The following is a 16,293-nucleotide window of genomic DNA, read 5'->3' as shown; positions in this document are numbered from 1 at the left end:
TTGCCTCACCACCCTCACTGTAAAAGATTTTTTCCTTATATCTAACCTGTATCTACCCTCTTTGAGCTTGAAACCATTTCCCCTTTTCATGTCACCACAGACGCAGCTGAAGAGTCTGTCCCTTTCTTTCCTGTATCTCCTCCAGTATCCTTAGATACTGAAAGGCTTCTATCAGGTCACCTCAGAGCCTTCTCCAGGCTAATGAGCCCCAGCTCTCAGCTTATCTTCATAGGAAAGGTATTCCATTCTGTGGATCATTTTTGTAGCCCTTCTCTGGATGTGCTCCAACAGGCTAACACCTCTCCTGTACTAAGGACTCCATATTTGGACACAGTACTCCAGGTGAGGTCTCACCAGCACGGAGTAGAAGAACAGGATCACTTCTCTTGCCCTGGTGGCTATGCTTCTTTTGATGCAGCCTAGGATACAGTTGGCTTTCTGGGCTGAGAGGGTACATTGCTGGCTCATGTCTGGCTTCCCATCCATCAGTGCCCCCAGGTCTTTTTCAGCAGAGGTGCACTCAGTCCTTTCATCCCCAAGCTTCTACTGGTACTGGGGGTTGCCTCAACCCAGGTGCAGGATCTTGCATTTGAATTTGTTGACTCTCATGAGACACACCTGGGCCCACTGCTCAAGCTTGTACAGGCCCCTCAGGATAGCATCCCATCCCTCTTGTGTGTCATCTGCATCCCACAGCTTGGTGGTGTCTGAGGGCTGCATGGAGAGCAGTTATCAGAAAAGACCAAGGCATAAAAGTTGTGAAGTACCTCAGCCTTCTCCTTGTCTGTTGTTACCAGATTGCCTGTATCACTCACTAGGGGCATATGCCCTCCAGACCTTTCCTTTTCTGGTTGAGGTACCTGTAGAAGCCTTTCTTGTTCTATCTGGCATCCTTTGCCAAGTTCAGTCCAAGCTGGGCCTTGGCATTCCTCACACCATCCTTACACAACCTCACAGCTTCCTTAATTCTTCCCAACGGTACTTGTCCCTTTTTCCATTGCCTGTGCATTTTCTTCTTGCTCTTCAGATTGACTAGCAGGTCCCAGTTCAGCCATGTCAGTCTCTTGCCTTCCTTTCTTGACTTGCTTCACCTGTGGATGGAGAGCTCTTGTACCCTGAGGAAAGCCTCCTTGAAGATCTGTGAGCTCTGCTTCGCCCCTTGCCCATGACAACAATGATGTTTTTCCCAAAATGTTTTGTTGACTAATGCCCTGAAGAGCTGGAATTTTGCTTTTCTGAAGTTTAGCTTTCCAATTTTATTTTTTGCCTGTTTCATGTCACTCCAGAGCAGGAACTCAACTACAGCATGGTCACTGCAGCCCAGGAGTTCAAGTTTACTCAAGACCACAGAAGAAGTGCTACCTAAAATTTTAAAAATCTTTTGGAAAATGAGAGAATATATCAGATAGGTGGTAATATTTGGGAGTGGGTGACTGAAACTATTCCCATATGTGAACATCCAATTGCAATCATGAGTGGAAAAGGCAGTTTTACTTTATAAGGATACCTGAGCTTCTTCCTGTTGCTTTTTCAGTTGTTCCAGCATTTGCTGAAATTCTGCTTCTTTCTGTTCTGCTTCTTCCATGGTTGCTTGATTTTGTTCTTCATAGGCCATGGCAACCACAGCCAGGATCAAATTAATCAGGTAGAAAGAGCCCAGGAAAATGACCAAAACAAAAAATATCATGTATGTTTTCCCAGCAGCACGTAGTGTCTGGGAAAAAAGAGATAAAGATTTTAGAAGACTTTTACACACTGTTACATAATCTGGTAGCATCTATTGTATAGATAGAAATACATTGTAAAATTTCTGTTTTATCACAAGAAGATTATGTTAATTTTTCCACATACAACTAGTTAATATTACATCGTAGCTATATGTGCAAAAATCCAAGTTTTGTGTCTGCCATGGCACAGCTGACTATGATTCAGTAATTTAAATAGTTCAGAACTTCTACTAATGAAAATCTCTTATAGGAGTTGCTGCCTCCATTATAACTTTTTATTATAGCCTTTAAACCATTAAACTACTTTAATAGTAATGGGGCTGCTAGTCAGTATCTTACCTTCTTGTCTTATCAGACCCAAACTACAGTGCCACAAAAACAATGCAGCATACAATATGACATCCTGCACAACATCACACTCCTTCGGCTTAAGGATGTATGTATTTCAGGGAAAATATATTTCTACTAGACTGCAAATCAATTTAGCTAGCATCTATCTGCAGCATGTTTGGGCAAGAAGCATTAACAAGTTCATTTACTCATTTGTGAAAAGGAAACAGTAATTCTTAACAATTATTTCTTATTATGTATTGAGAAGCACACAGAAATCTAAGGCCCCTATTGTTTTAGATAACTTACATATATGAAATAAAAGATGATTTGTGTCCCAAATATCTCAGGTACATGTGAATGAAAAGAACTATGCAAATACTATGTAGTAATGGTATTGGTGATGGTGCTGTTTATTTTAATAAGTCCTCACCAGCTGGTAAAGATTCTCCCAAAAGTCCTGAGTCATCAATCGAAACAGTGACAAGAATGCCCAACTGAATGTATCAAAACTTGTGTAGCCATAGTTGGGGTTTCTACCAGCTTTCACACATATATATCCTTCTGGACATTGACTACAAAAGAAGAGGAAATGCTATTTTTAACAACTACTCTAGATTACGATATACTGTAAAAATCACAAAATTGTTCAGGAGTACTAGCTGCAAAATTTTGAACAAGTAAAACTTTATTCTACATACCTAAGAAAAAAAATCCTAGTGGTTTTCAATTTTTAATTCCATTTCCTACTAATATTTCATTGTTATAATAATATAGCTAATAGTAATCTATCCTTCCCCGCAATTTTTCTTATCAACACATCTCCATCAGCACAAGAGAAGATTGCCATCTAGCACAGCTAATAGTAAATTGTCAGCTGGCTGGCAGTAACTTTTATGCACACAGTATTCATGAGATTACCTTACAAAATTAGTCTAAGGTGCTGAAGAAATTGCCTGTGTAAACTCAAATCACATAGATGGTTACACTTAGGTATAGTTTCATATCCTACAATGTTGATAAATTGGAACTCTATGGTACAGCTGATACTTTAGTTAGCCACCTGAGCAATTCTAAGTAGCTTTCTTTCTTCACACACTATGAAAAATGATTTTCTTACCCTGCATCTGAGCTATTGCCACACAGCAGAGCATCATTTTGTCCTTCCAAGAAGTAGAAATGATCTGTTTTTTTTTAAAAAAGGAAAAAGATTATGAAAAAGACCTAAGGAATTTGAGCTATGATTAAAACTTTTACACTTTAAAGAAATAAGCAGAGCTAACAGTTTAATTGTGATATATGATGATCAGAAAAGAAAAAAAAGAAGAAAAAAAAAAAGAGAAGTACTGATTTGACAGGAAAATGATGTTTTGTAGAGTCTTAAAGTTGGTCCTTCTTTAGAGAATAGGAAGGCAGTTGTACATGTAATTCTCAGTAACCTATACAAATGAATAAGATACAGCTATTGGGTTAATAAATTGTATATGTCAGCAAATGAATAAACAAATACCAGGAAAGCAAGAAAAACAATGAAGTCAATATCCTGACTTTGTTCATGTAATTTTATATATATATATATATATCACTTAGAGTTACTTCTTATAATTATTAATTACACACTTGAATATTACTTGAAAAATCATGCAAGTGTTTGCAGCATGAAAGCACTGCACGTAACAACATGCACAATAAATTGTTAACTAGATCTTGACTTGAGATCAAGACAGTGGAGGAGAAATCAAGCTTTCATTGTACATGAAAAATAATCAATGTAATCCTGTTACAGAAGACTGCACTTGAAAAATCTACATTCTGTTAAACTAACAGAATTACTGAACAGAACACTGCTAACTATTATAACAGGGTTCAAAATTAATTCAGTGAGATGGAAGACTAAAAAATCCTTGGAACATCCTTTCTTTCTCTCTCTCCTCCTTCTCCTGCTCCTGCTGTTCTGCTTTCCGACCCTCTCCCACCCCTTCTCTTTTCTGCTGTGATGTAAAAACGAAAAATCAGTTTGTCATCAATTGCTTGTTCGAGATTTATAAGGCAAAAAAAATGGGAATCTCTAGTGGAAATTTTGGGTCGGGTGACATATTAAACTGAAGTTGCCAAAATTAGGTATGCTCTGGCTGTTCCCCGGAAAGCAGATGGTTCCTTGAGATTCACCGCCAGCTGGCATGGATTAGGTTAGCTGGCATGAACTATCCCAGGGCTAACACTAAAGAGACAAGCAAGGAATTGCAACCAGTTCATAAGGACTTTTTCTACTCTACACTACCAGTATATGATGGAGATAGCAAAAAATGTGCCTATTTTAAAGAGAGAGAATGTGCACATCACTTCTACATCTGCAGTCTATTCCCTGACATCAGTTAAGAGACAATGGGTTTGCAGGTATTTAGGTGCTCATATAGTTATTCCCTGTGAGAGATTTACTTGCACTCATCATGAGTGTAAAAATGCAGACAGGCACCGAGATGGATTTTAAAAATTATGTGTGTGTGTAATTCACATTCCTATGTGCCACAGCTCATAAGCAAAGGATCCAGATAAACTATTAAATCAGCTCAGCTCAACTGTCAGCCCAGTATTTTAGAAAAAATATATACATGTATATACATATATATCAATTTTTAAATAACAGGATAATGATAAAGTAATAGTCAATACAAATTTATCAAATATATGGCATACATAAAACCATTCCTCTCTTCTCCTTTGCCAACTTACTAACAGGATAATAGCCCCAGAGACAAGTTACACATGACACCTTCTGAAGCAAATAAAGACCCTTTTTTAAAGATCCTTAAAGAATCTGTTTTATAGCAAATTTCATTAACAACTCAAGCCATGAAATAATACAAAAAAATACATCAAGTATTCTGAAGATATCAAGCTAGGAGAGAAGATGATCAAAATTTAGAATGACCTTTACAACTGACAAGCTGGTCTGAAAGCACTTGGATTTATGTCAACAGAGAGGAAAGGAAAGCAGAGGAAAAGAAAGGAGGGGAAAGGATCTTTTCCAGAGATTTTTAAGGATGGGTTATCATCCAAAATCTTTTTCAAGCCTGGATTTCTAAGATACTACTAGCATGCTGAGATGATAAGTATATTAAAAGATTATAAGACAGTTTATGATGCTTTAATCCAAAAGCATTTAGGTGTTAAACTGAGGCTTCCTAACCTTCAGGGATACAAGCATCAGATTCAATATTCATATTCTTCAAAGCTTTAGGATTTTCTCCAAATATCATAATGAGTAGAAGGTTAAATATATATATATATATACATAGGTATCCAGTACAATATTATGTTAAACTACAGTATGATGGTTGCTTTATTTACTACGCAAGGTGTGTTTTTTTAATGAATCTGAGCTGCTAAAACTATGAGTGCTTTTATGCCTTTTGGGTAGGTTACACCATTTTATATGAAAATATATTCATATGTTTTTGTATCTGTCACAAAATTTTTTCAGAAAAAAAAAAAACAATGAAGTAGTAGATATAATGGATTCTTACTTTTATCTTCTATGTATTCATCCCAGTTAAATATTGTCATTGTTGTATTAATAAATGTACCATTTTCACCTAAAGAGCTATTAAAGTAGGTAATAACAGTTGTTTCAAAAGTAGAATTGTCTGGAGGCCACTGTAGGCATTTATTCCTCAAGTTGCCCATGAACAGCTGCAGCCCTATTAGTGCAAATACACTCAGACAAAACACAGTCAGGATCATAACATCCGAGAGCTTCTTCACAGACTGAATTAGGGCTCCCACGATAGTCTTCAAGCCTGCAAAGAGGAAGGATCTTTATTATGATACTAAGCAGATACTAAACACATACAAACTCATGTGAATTTTTCTGATAAAGATTTCATGCAAAATGATAACTAAATGAGTCTAATGTTTGTGATACAACAGTATCTGTTAAAATATTGATTACTTGTGAAGATGAATGAAAAGCTGTAAGTTTATGCTTGTTTTAGAGTGTACAGAAATAAAAGTAGATCTTACCAAACATATTCTTTATGCCAAAACAAGTGATTTTATTATTCATGCTATACCTCCACCCTACATAGGAAAGTTTGCTTTTGCTGATGCTTCTTGCCCAAACCTTTCTTACATGAACCATTTAAAATTGTTCTGCATTTATAAACCTGTTATAAAGTTGTAATGAATTCATATTTTAAAGATAACTTCTGATGATATGAGAGGGATGATGGTTTGGAGAAGAAAGACATCTTTAAAGTAATTCCCCATGCAAGGCCCATGCTATCCTTTAGAATTTAATTTTTTATACATGACATTTGAAACTCAGTTAAAGTTGTATATCGAGTGCCTGCAATAAATGAGAAAATTTGCATCAATATGAAAGCTTAAAATTAACTTACAGTTAAAACATATAAAGAAAAGCTTGATGTCATAAGATGCAAATCACATAGGCTGTTTACTGCAAATATCTCATGCAAGTGTTTGTTAAACTCAAAGGCTGACTTTTAAAAAGAAAATGCAGCTAATTAAAAAAAGCAAAAATCAATTTAAATGAAGTCTTGATTCCTGCTTTTTTATTTTATTAAAAATGTGTAGCAAACAAGGCTTATGCTTCAAAAATGTGAGTATAGCCTCTGTGGAACAACAGTCAGCCTCAGTGTTTAACCTAGCTCTCACCTGGAATGACTGATATTGTTTTCAAAGCTCGGAGAACTCTGAATGTTCTCAACGCTGAGACATTGCCCAGGTCCACAAACTCTGTCACATATCTGTAATAGGGGAGTTCACACACAAACACAATGACAGCACACAAGTAACAGTTGGAGAAACGAGGGGCCTAACACCTCACACCAACTACGTCTTACCTGGGATTACAGAAATAGTTTTCAAAGCTCTCAATACTCTGAAAGTTCGAAGAGCTGAAACATTGCCTAGGTTTACAAATTCTGTTACATACCTGTAGGATTAAATCACAGTTACTCAGAATTGAGGCAGATTTTATCCTTATTGCTTGGGTCTTTGATAAAGACCTTTTCACCGTTCACTGTATTTTGCCTGTGTTATAAATGTCCTTCTGATTGTAAAATTAAATTAATTTATCAAAATAAGCCACACTGACTTGTTTTTGAAACCTAATTTTGTCAGCTTCTAGTAGAAAGTCAAAATGATTCCTTTAATTCTGATATGCAGAAAGAAGACAGGATATGAACAGTTCAGGCTGATGGCATTCACAATCCTAATGGGCTGACACACCACGTTGGCCTCTGCAGCACAGTTAGAAATACTAAAATGTGTAAAAGAGGTAGAAGAAACATATTGAAACTGCAGGAAGTCCAGGCTCCAAATGTTCTGGTTGACAAAATATCAGGCAATTTTTAGTCACTAAGTTCATCCTGTCTGAAAGATTTAAAAAAAAAAACCAACAAAAAACCAACAAAAATACAAACCAAAATAAACAGAAGACTTACGCAAATGTAATGACAGTGAAATCTAGCCAGTTCCACGGGTCTCGAAGAAATGTAAAATCTTCTAAGCAGAAGCCCCTTGCAAGAATTTTAATAAGTGATTCAAAGGTATAAATTCCAGTAAATGTGTATCTGAGGAAAATATGCAAGATAGAGTTTATAGAAACATACTCATGTCATCCCTATTCAGTATGCTCTTTAGTCCCATTTTCTACTCTTTGAGAAGCATAAGAATTTAATAGATATAACCAGCTTTAAACATCCATAGAATTTCTTCCTTAAAGAAGAAGAATCAAACTTTGATTAAAAGACTACATAACAATCCATAAATTGAGTTTCAAATGCTATAACCTATGCTAATGAGTCAGCTGCAAAATTCCCTGTACTTCATTGGTACATATTTATGTCCAACTAATTCTACGTTACAGGAAAAAACTTATAAAGTCATGATTTCAGAAGTTGCTTCCAGTCTTAATATTAATTTCTTCAGTATTATTTTTATGCTGAAATGTTATAGAGTACCATGATCTGGCAATGTGTCAAATCACATCAGCCCTCATTCACTTTGTTAGAGTAGCTGTAGCCAGTAGTTCACCCTTAGCTAGACAAGCATAGTACTGGAACAAAATCAATGTTTTCAGATGCAAAATCCTGTGCAAGACCAATCAAAACTTTTTACAGATTCCAATGAAATTTAGTGCTTTTTTTGACTAAATAAAGTTTGCTGAAATACAAACAGTATAAATGCTTAATTTTGGCATTCTGAGTAATTTCTATCTCCAAATGACACCTTTTTAAAATTTAGTTTCATTTATATTTTTAATGGAAAAGAAGGTAAAACAGACTGTTTCAAGTTAAACTGCTTAAAAGGCTCACACTGGTTTTTAGACACAATTAACCTGAAACCAATTTTCCTGTATGATATTTTTCAGTTCAGTCACTAAGAAAAAGCAAAAAACTTCTTCCCACACAACAGGGCACAATATGACATGAATAAATATTCAATCCAGCTATATTTATTTGTGAATACTATATGCTACATATCTTGAATACACATATGTTCATACGTAATTCAAAATGAGAATGCCTACACTGACTTTAATTGTCCTATGATTTCGTTGTTGATTACTGAAAATTAAACATGTACTTATCATCCAAATCAGACTGAAGTTGCATCAGAAGCATAAGATGTTACTACATGAAGCATCATAAAGAGCATTATTTTGCACTGCCTTGGAACAATCACAAAATATGCATTTTGTGCATATTGATGACTGGGGTTGATGTCAGATTGGAACTTTTCTCTTTCTAGCTGCTATTTCCCATGGGAGGACTAGCCAGTCAGTGAAACACTTTTGAAAAAGCTTATTTTTCATTAAAAAAGAAAACATTCAATAACAGATTGTCTTTACTGCACCCTTCATCTATGCCAGTTCCTGCAATGCATCCACCCTTTTTACATACTTGTAAGACTAGAGTCCTGCTCCTACACTACCTACCTAAGATCGCAGAGAACGCAAACTGAACTTTCCTTTATGAAGGAAGCATTGTAAAATATATTGATTCAATATTACACAGAAGAAGTTAGCATTTGAATGGCTGTTCAAAACATGTTACAAAGTAGCTGCTGTCAGTAGATGTTATCCTTATTAGTGTAACATCATTAACAGCAGTTTATTTCAGATGACTGAATATAATTCAAAGAAAATCCATTTCACTTACTCTACATTCTTTGTCCAGTCAGGAGGGTTACTCATGGTCATAAATACACAGTTGGTCAAAATAGTGCACATGATAAGCATGCTGAATAATGTGGGTTAAGAGTTAAGGAATGTAAGCCAGAAAATCTCATTAAAAGAACATCAAACAAGATCCCGGTCTGGCAGACATCCAGTATCAGGAGATATTTATCCCTCCACTGCAATGCTGACACTCAGAGAAAAGCACTGAGCATAGTGCTTTCATAGTCACTTCTTTAAAGCTATGACAATCACACACTAAAAATTAGAAAAACTGAAATATATAGAAAATATAGAAAAAAAATAACAATACCATGGATGTTTTTTCTCTTTTTAAATAATAACGTGAACGTTGAATGTAGTGGCTTCTAATTTAGTGGAATAACACCAAAAAAGTGTTTTTATTGGATGATCTAGACAAATACCATCTAGTTCTTGCATATAAAACAATGAAAGGTACATTTTCTTCATTTCTTTCCTTTAATTTTCACCATAAAATTTGGCACATATCAAAAATTTGTTATAATATATATATATATAGAAAACTAGTTGGCACATTTTAATAGAGAGAATAGATAAATTTGTGAGAAAATTATTTTATCTGCATTTGCTTTTTTTAGCTACATTTTTTGTAATATAAAAAAGTGGTAGTGAACAAGTCACATTTTATTCTAAAAAACAAAAAACCCTAAGGAAAAATCTTAGAACAATTCCATGCTATAAACACTTTCACTTATTTTGACAGAACTGCTCTGTAGTTACAAACCTTCAGTTTCAGGGCTAATACATTACAGATGAAAACAGGAACACAAAAATGAAAACCAATCACACAGATGAAGCATACAGTGTCCACATGATGGCACCATCACCAAAAATTAGAAAGATAGCAAAGCCTATTCTTAGAAAAGCTTTAATTTCTCTAAGTAAAATGCAGGTTTCCATCCTGCTACAATCTAGAAATCTGAGTATTATGGTGTGGTAAGTATTGTGATGTTCCCCTCACGTCTCCTCTGTATGTCTACATTAATCAAAAATAAAGTAAAAACTTCAAGCAACAGTAAATACCTCTGACTTCTGAACTGTTAAATTATGGCATTACAGCCAGCAGATCTCTGGATCTTTCACATCTGTGAAAGTATCTCAAATCTTTTAATCAGAAGGTAGCCTCTTGCTACACAATTCATATTGAAAAGAGCACAAGAGAAAAGACACTATTTTAAAACATAGCACATAATGAGTACTTACAAGTCTATGTTTACATCAGCATTCAAAGTCCTTTATGATGAAATATCCTCTCAAAATCCTCACTACTCTTTCATCAGGGAGAAATAACTGGACTATACCTTCCCAAAATATTAAAGTTTTTTAGTATTTTGACTTTGGTCACTCCAACTATTCACCACCATCTCAGTTCTACAATCTTCCATTACTCCATCTAATTGCTTGTTACAAGCTATGGAGTGTCACATAACTGTCAAATAATTATTTGTAGTGACACCACTAACAAGTGAATACCGACTACATAGTGTTGCCTTTTGAATGACTTGAAGTCATCTGCAGGCTAGCCACTGATAACGTTATCCAGCATTTATTAGACAATCACATTTATCAAACTTCTACACCAGAAGTATAATAGAATCCTTCCAAGGGTTATTCTACAGGATCCTAGGACCCCTCTATGTAATGCCACCAAGAAAATAAAAAACCCCACAACCAAAAAAAGCACTCAAAAACAAACTGATTTCAATGTGTTTATGTTAGACTTTTGTGAAATATCAGGGTGCAAACATTTGTATATGCTTCCTAAGTAATCAGATTTACTGAAGTCAAAGCCCTCAAGGACCCTCTATCAGTATCTGGGATCAGACCACAATAATGATAACTTAAAGATCTCCAGCACCAAATTTAGATTTTTATCACAGTGGAACTGGGAAATCCCAACAACTGTGAGGATGCCTATTTTATTCAAATATCAAAACACTGAGAAAGACAAAGTGACAGGTTTGTCATTATGACTACTTAGCTTTAGAAATTTCTACCTATAATGTGGAAAATCCAACCTACTTAGACAGAAGTAAAAGTTTATAAGGTTACAAGTGCATAAAGCAATAATAACGAAGGAATAGACAGCTACATAGGGCTGAGAATGCAAATAAGAAACCTAAGCTGTTCTATCAAACTAGCTTTGGATCTGAATCAAAAAATGAAAAGGAATAACGAAACAAGATTTTCACTAAAAGTTCAAGCAAGTACATAGCTGGGATCAAAGATTTCATTTTAACATATGGTGTTGGTGATGAACTGACAGTATTTAGAGGAATATACCTGCAGTTTGTGAAAAATGTGGTGGAAGTGAAAAGATGAAAAAAAGCTTGAGGATTGCATGGAAAATGAGAGGAAAGGAAGAAAAAAAAGGAGGTGGAAGAAGAAGGACAGAGGAAGAAATTGTAAACAAAGATAACTGGTTGTCTCCTGATGTTGCTGTATTATGATCCAGCAATAACAAACAAAAAAGGGGAAAAGAAAAAGAATAGAGAAACAATAGAAAGAAGAGAGACAAAGCACTACAGATCACATCAACCATGCACACGTGCCAGTGAATGATTTAAGTACTAAGCAACATCTCATTGACTACAGTTTTAGACTGACCACTTGAAAAGGATATGAATGTACCAAAATCTTAATAGCTATTTTTCTAAGAGGATTGAAAGGAGTTAACATGTACAGGGCAGAGGTGGCACTGAATCGGAATATTGCCTTCCCTTTATTCAATACTACGAAGGTCTGGAAAAAGAAACACAGAATTAAAAATTACATTTAAAAGACACCAACAAGTTACAGTGTACAAGGTCAAACTTTGAATCATTTCCATTCCATCATTAATCATATATGGTCAAACTCTTCTATTTGCACTTCCCACTTTGCCAATCTCAGAATCAGAATCCCCTTGTCTAGTTCACATACAGCAGATTCTAGACAATTTACTATCAATAGAATTGCATTAAAATGTTTTAAGAATGTATTTAGAAATCATAAGCAATCCTGCTATTGCTAGCTAGAAAATAAAGACAGGTACATTGAGGCACTAAAATACATTCTATAGCTTATGATATATCTACCAGTGCATGTAATATTAAAAAAAAAAAAAAAAAAAGACTCATGAAACCATCAGTATTTCCTTAATCAAATAACCAGAATTAATTATCATACTATAGAAGTACTAAGACAATAGTACCATGGAGTGATGTGGTTTTCAAAAGTGAAATAGTGTAAAGGAAATGGCAAGTGTTCAATAACCAGTTTTTGGTCATAACATAAATATGTGGATAGTTTTCACTGTAATTCAAGAAATAATAAACATATTGCTTCTCCCTGTAACTATTTCATGTGAGAGTTTTATACCTGCAACTCTGTCTACTTTTCTTACACCACACTTATACAGAATTCAATAATCTACATATTTTCACTATCTCTCCATGGTTTAGCAATGATTTGTGTATACTGCCAGCATTATATATGCATATATATATAAAATATTTATTTTTATAAATGCATATATATATATATATATAAATGCAACAGTATTCTTAAAGCCTGAGAAAGAAATATAAAGAGTTTATTTAACATGCAGTGCTTTTAAAAATTATTTAGATATCCACGCATTTGGGTAAATTCCTATCTATTTCTATTTTCTTTCCAAACATGGGTGAAAGTTCACTCTCACTGAAGATATGAGGATCTACTTACCATTGTGACAGCTGTAAAAAGCCTGAAGGGACATAACCTATAAAAAAGCTGGAGCACTGCCAAGAGCTATCACCTATGGTCAGGCCGCACCTCGAGTACTGTGTCCAGTTTTGGGCCCCTCACTGCAAGAAAGATATTGAGGCCCTGGAGCGTGTTCAAAGAACGGCAGCGAAGCTGGTGAGGGGTCTGGAGCACAGGCCATATGAGGAGAGGCTGAAGGAGCTGGGAATGTTCAGCCTGGAGAAGAGGAGGCTCAGGGGAGACCTTATTGCTCTCTATAACTTCCTGAAGGGAGGTTGTAGTGAGCTGGGGGTCGGCCTCTTCTCTCGTGTCATTAGTGATAGGACCAGGGGGAATGGTTTCAAGCTACGCCAGGGGAAATTCAGGCTGGACATGAGGAAGTATTACTTTTCAGAAAGGGTGGTCAGGCACTGGAATGGACTGCCCAGGGAGGTGGTGGAATCACCGACCCTGGGGGTGTTCAAGGAAAGACTGGATGTTGCGTTGAGGGACATGGTTTAGTAGGAGCTATTGGGAATAGGTGAACGGTTGGACTGGGTGATCTTTTAGGTCTTTTCCAACCTTAGTGATTCTATGATTCTATGATTCTATCTCAGCTGGAATCAGAGGGCAGTGTTTTCAAAGACTCTACTTTCTGAGAAGGTGTGCCAAATGCAGCAGATGAAATCCAGGAAACACAAGTCCTCCCCATGCTTGGAATCATAAACTTTAGCTCTTCCAAATGAAACATATGTTCAGATACACAGACACATGTTGATTCTCAGACCATACTTAGGTTCTTAACTGTACAGGAGAAAGAATTCATATCTAAAGTGGAATCTTTTCTACCACTGCTTTTCAACTCTCTTAATATTCTCCCTTGAGTTTAGAAACTCTGTTCCAAAATCAGTTTTTCATGTCTTCCGTTTCCTTTGCTCTGACACAACATTTGATGATACATCATTTGAGCAATGCTGGCTTACCAAGACAAATTGAAAAATTAAAATGCAATCTGAGCTAAATACACAAGTAGGAATGTTCAAAAATATACAAAGAGCACCAAGAAAAATACCAGAAGAAATTATGATTGCAAAACATGTAATTTGGGGTCTCATGTCTTGAGCTAGAAACCTAGAAACTATGCTTTTGCAAAAGAACAAGACAACTGCTATATATGCCTAATTCAGGGGCAAGAAATTCAGGACTGTACTTCATTTGCACAGAGAATTCCAGAAGTACTTTTCTGGTTTCCAAATCATGATAATGATAACTTAAAGATCTCCAGCACCAAATTTAGATTTTTACTACTGTGGAACTGGGAAAGGAGGAAGGAAAGGAATCAACATTTGGACCTAAATTTCTTCTGCCTTACTTCTGGTCTTCCACAGGATTACCCACTCAAGTAAACTAGGTAGAAAGAAATATTTAGTTGGAAACCTAATTTTCAAATTTAAGTCACAATTGTCCATAAATCAATTGAGTTTTGGAAATTCTGCAATGAACACTTAAGGTAGAGATGATTTATTTTAAAGCTGTTGTCTCTGTTTAGCATATCCTTAATTCTTGCAGTAAAAATATTTAAATTATTTTTTGCTTAATTCAGTTTTTCTTTTTCCTAAAAATTCTTCCATGTTTACCGATAGTACAAAAATAATACAAAAAATATTATGCCAAAAGCTGAAGGAATGAAATTCTGGAGGAAACCCATGGCCAGATGGGTAACAGTCTACAGTTTAGCACTATTGTGTTTGGCCACACAGTTGTTGCTGGGTTTTACCGTGCGTGTTCTTATTTTTTGTATTCTTACTTTTTCCTCTTTTTTTTTTTTTTTTTTAAATGAACATGTCTATAAAGTATATTTAAAATTACATAAAACTTTCTGGACACTACAAGAGGAATTTCTACCTTCTCTTCATTTATTTGCCTCTGTCAAACACTTCCTTTGTTGGTGGTTCAATCAACGAGGAACATAAACGCGGATATGAAAAAATTCTCACCCAGAGTATCTAAGTTCCAAGTTCTCTACTGAATGGACTGAATGAAAATGAAACACCTTCAACATATCCTGAGAAATTACTTTTCCATACTTTCGTATCCTTTATGCATATCCAAGAGAATGCAGCCTAAGCCTTCCATGTGACAATGAAGAAAGTCAGGGAGAAGGTGTCTAGCTGCCTTTGAGATGGACTCCAAAATGATCTGCTACTTACATGTCTTATAGATCAATTGATGAAAAAATAGCATGCTGAAGATAGCCCTTGTGCTACTTTTTCAATAGTTTTCCTGTGAATAAAACACTGAAAGCTACAAATTTTAACGAAATGCCAAATATATTTAAATAAACCTGAATCCACTTCTACCCACAGACTGGATTCCACCAACTTGAATTTCTAACTTCTGTTCTTACAATTGAGATTTCTGCCAAACAAAGACTTGATCCCTAACAGTGGAAATGCTAAGCCTGCCAAGAGAGTCTGCTGTACTTTAGTCTCCTTTCAGTCTCACAGAAAGATACAATACACTCACTTTTTTATTGATGTAATATGGGTCCAGGTCTTCCAAGGGCTCAGATACCATTCCTGGAGGTATATCGCCGTAAATAAATGGCAGGGTCTTCCCTGCCTCCAAGTCACTGTTTGGCTTTGGGCCATCTTCATCATCATCATCTTTGCGTTCTTGTTTGGATTTTTTAGCTTTTTCTTCATTGATACGTTGTTCAATAGCTGCAAGTGATTCTCTTGTGAAATAGCGGAAGCTGTCAGGTCCTGGTGGTACCAGCACTGACTGTGCCATCTTTTCATCCTGCACCTCTTAATTACTGTTTAGCCTCCCTCATAAAAAAAGCGCTAAAAATATAAACACACACACACACAAAATTAGGGCAACATAAATAGTCACATACAATGCAAAAGAATATACCTGCACAGAAACTTCTGTGGGACATCTTCCTTAAATACAGTAATTATCAACCAACAGGAAGTTGCTTTTTTTCATTTGCTTTTATTTCAGAATAAACCATTTTCCTTTGCAGCTTGCCTGTTGGTGGTAACATTTAATTTAAAATTTTATTAATACTTTTCAAGGTAGTTTGGCAAAAACAAAACAAAACAAAAAATGTATAAAAATGCCACATGTAATACAATAACATCTTTTCTTTTTCAAGGGTAATGAATAAAATAGGAGATATTTTTCCAGCACATTCACTGCGAGGCATCAGCAGTTCTGAACTGTTTACAGATCAGTGTTGAGGACTTAGAATGCAGTCAGTTCGCATCTTTATTATCC

At 35.5% G+C, this 16,293-nt stretch overlaps 1 protein-coding gene across 8 annotated transcripts in view; it reads right to left on the bottom strand.

The window, feature by feature from the left end:
- LOC306949436 (sodium channel protein type 2 subunit alpha) overlaps nucleotides 1-15,809 on the bottom strand; it is a gene marked incomplete at both ends in the record, with an annotated part of 53,774 nt that extends 37,965 nt beyond the window's left edge. For 5 of the 8 annotated variants that reach the window (XM_079539310.1, XM_079539312.1, XM_079539314.1 and 2 more), the window contains 9 exons: nucleotides 1,508-1,714; nucleotides 2,491-2,632; nucleotides 3,178-3,241; nucleotides 5,585-5,857; nucleotides 6,923-7,014; nucleotides 7,526-7,654; nucleotides 9,245-9,325; nucleotides 11,897-12,045; nucleotides 15,535-15,801. In XM_079539310.1, the coding sequence (XP_079395436.1) occupies nucleotides 1,508-1,714; nucleotides 2,491-2,632; nucleotides 3,178-3,241; nucleotides 5,585-5,857; nucleotides 6,923-7,014; nucleotides 7,526-7,654; nucleotides 9,245-9,325; nucleotides 11,897-12,045; nucleotides 15,535-15,801 (1,404 nt within the window). Of the gene's footprint in view, nucleotides 1-1,507; nucleotides 1,715-2,490; nucleotides 2,633-3,177; nucleotides 3,242-5,584; nucleotides 5,858-6,922; nucleotides 7,015-7,525; nucleotides 7,655-9,244; nucleotides 9,326-11,896; nucleotides 12,046-15,534 lie in introns of all 8 variants that reach the window. The other 3 variants (XM_079539313.1, XM_079539315.1, XM_079539317.1) reach the window with 2 other exon arrangements.
- Nucleotides 15,810-16,293: the final 484 nt, after the last annotated feature.

The sequence above is a fragment of the Tetrao urogallus genome (genome assembly GCF_951394365.1).
Source record: "Tetrao urogallus genome assembly, chromosome: 8".
NCBI lineage: Eukaryota > Metazoa > Chordata > Aves > Galliformes > Phasianidae > Tetrao > Tetrao urogallus.
This window is presented reverse-complemented; position numbering and strand designations above follow the sequence as displayed.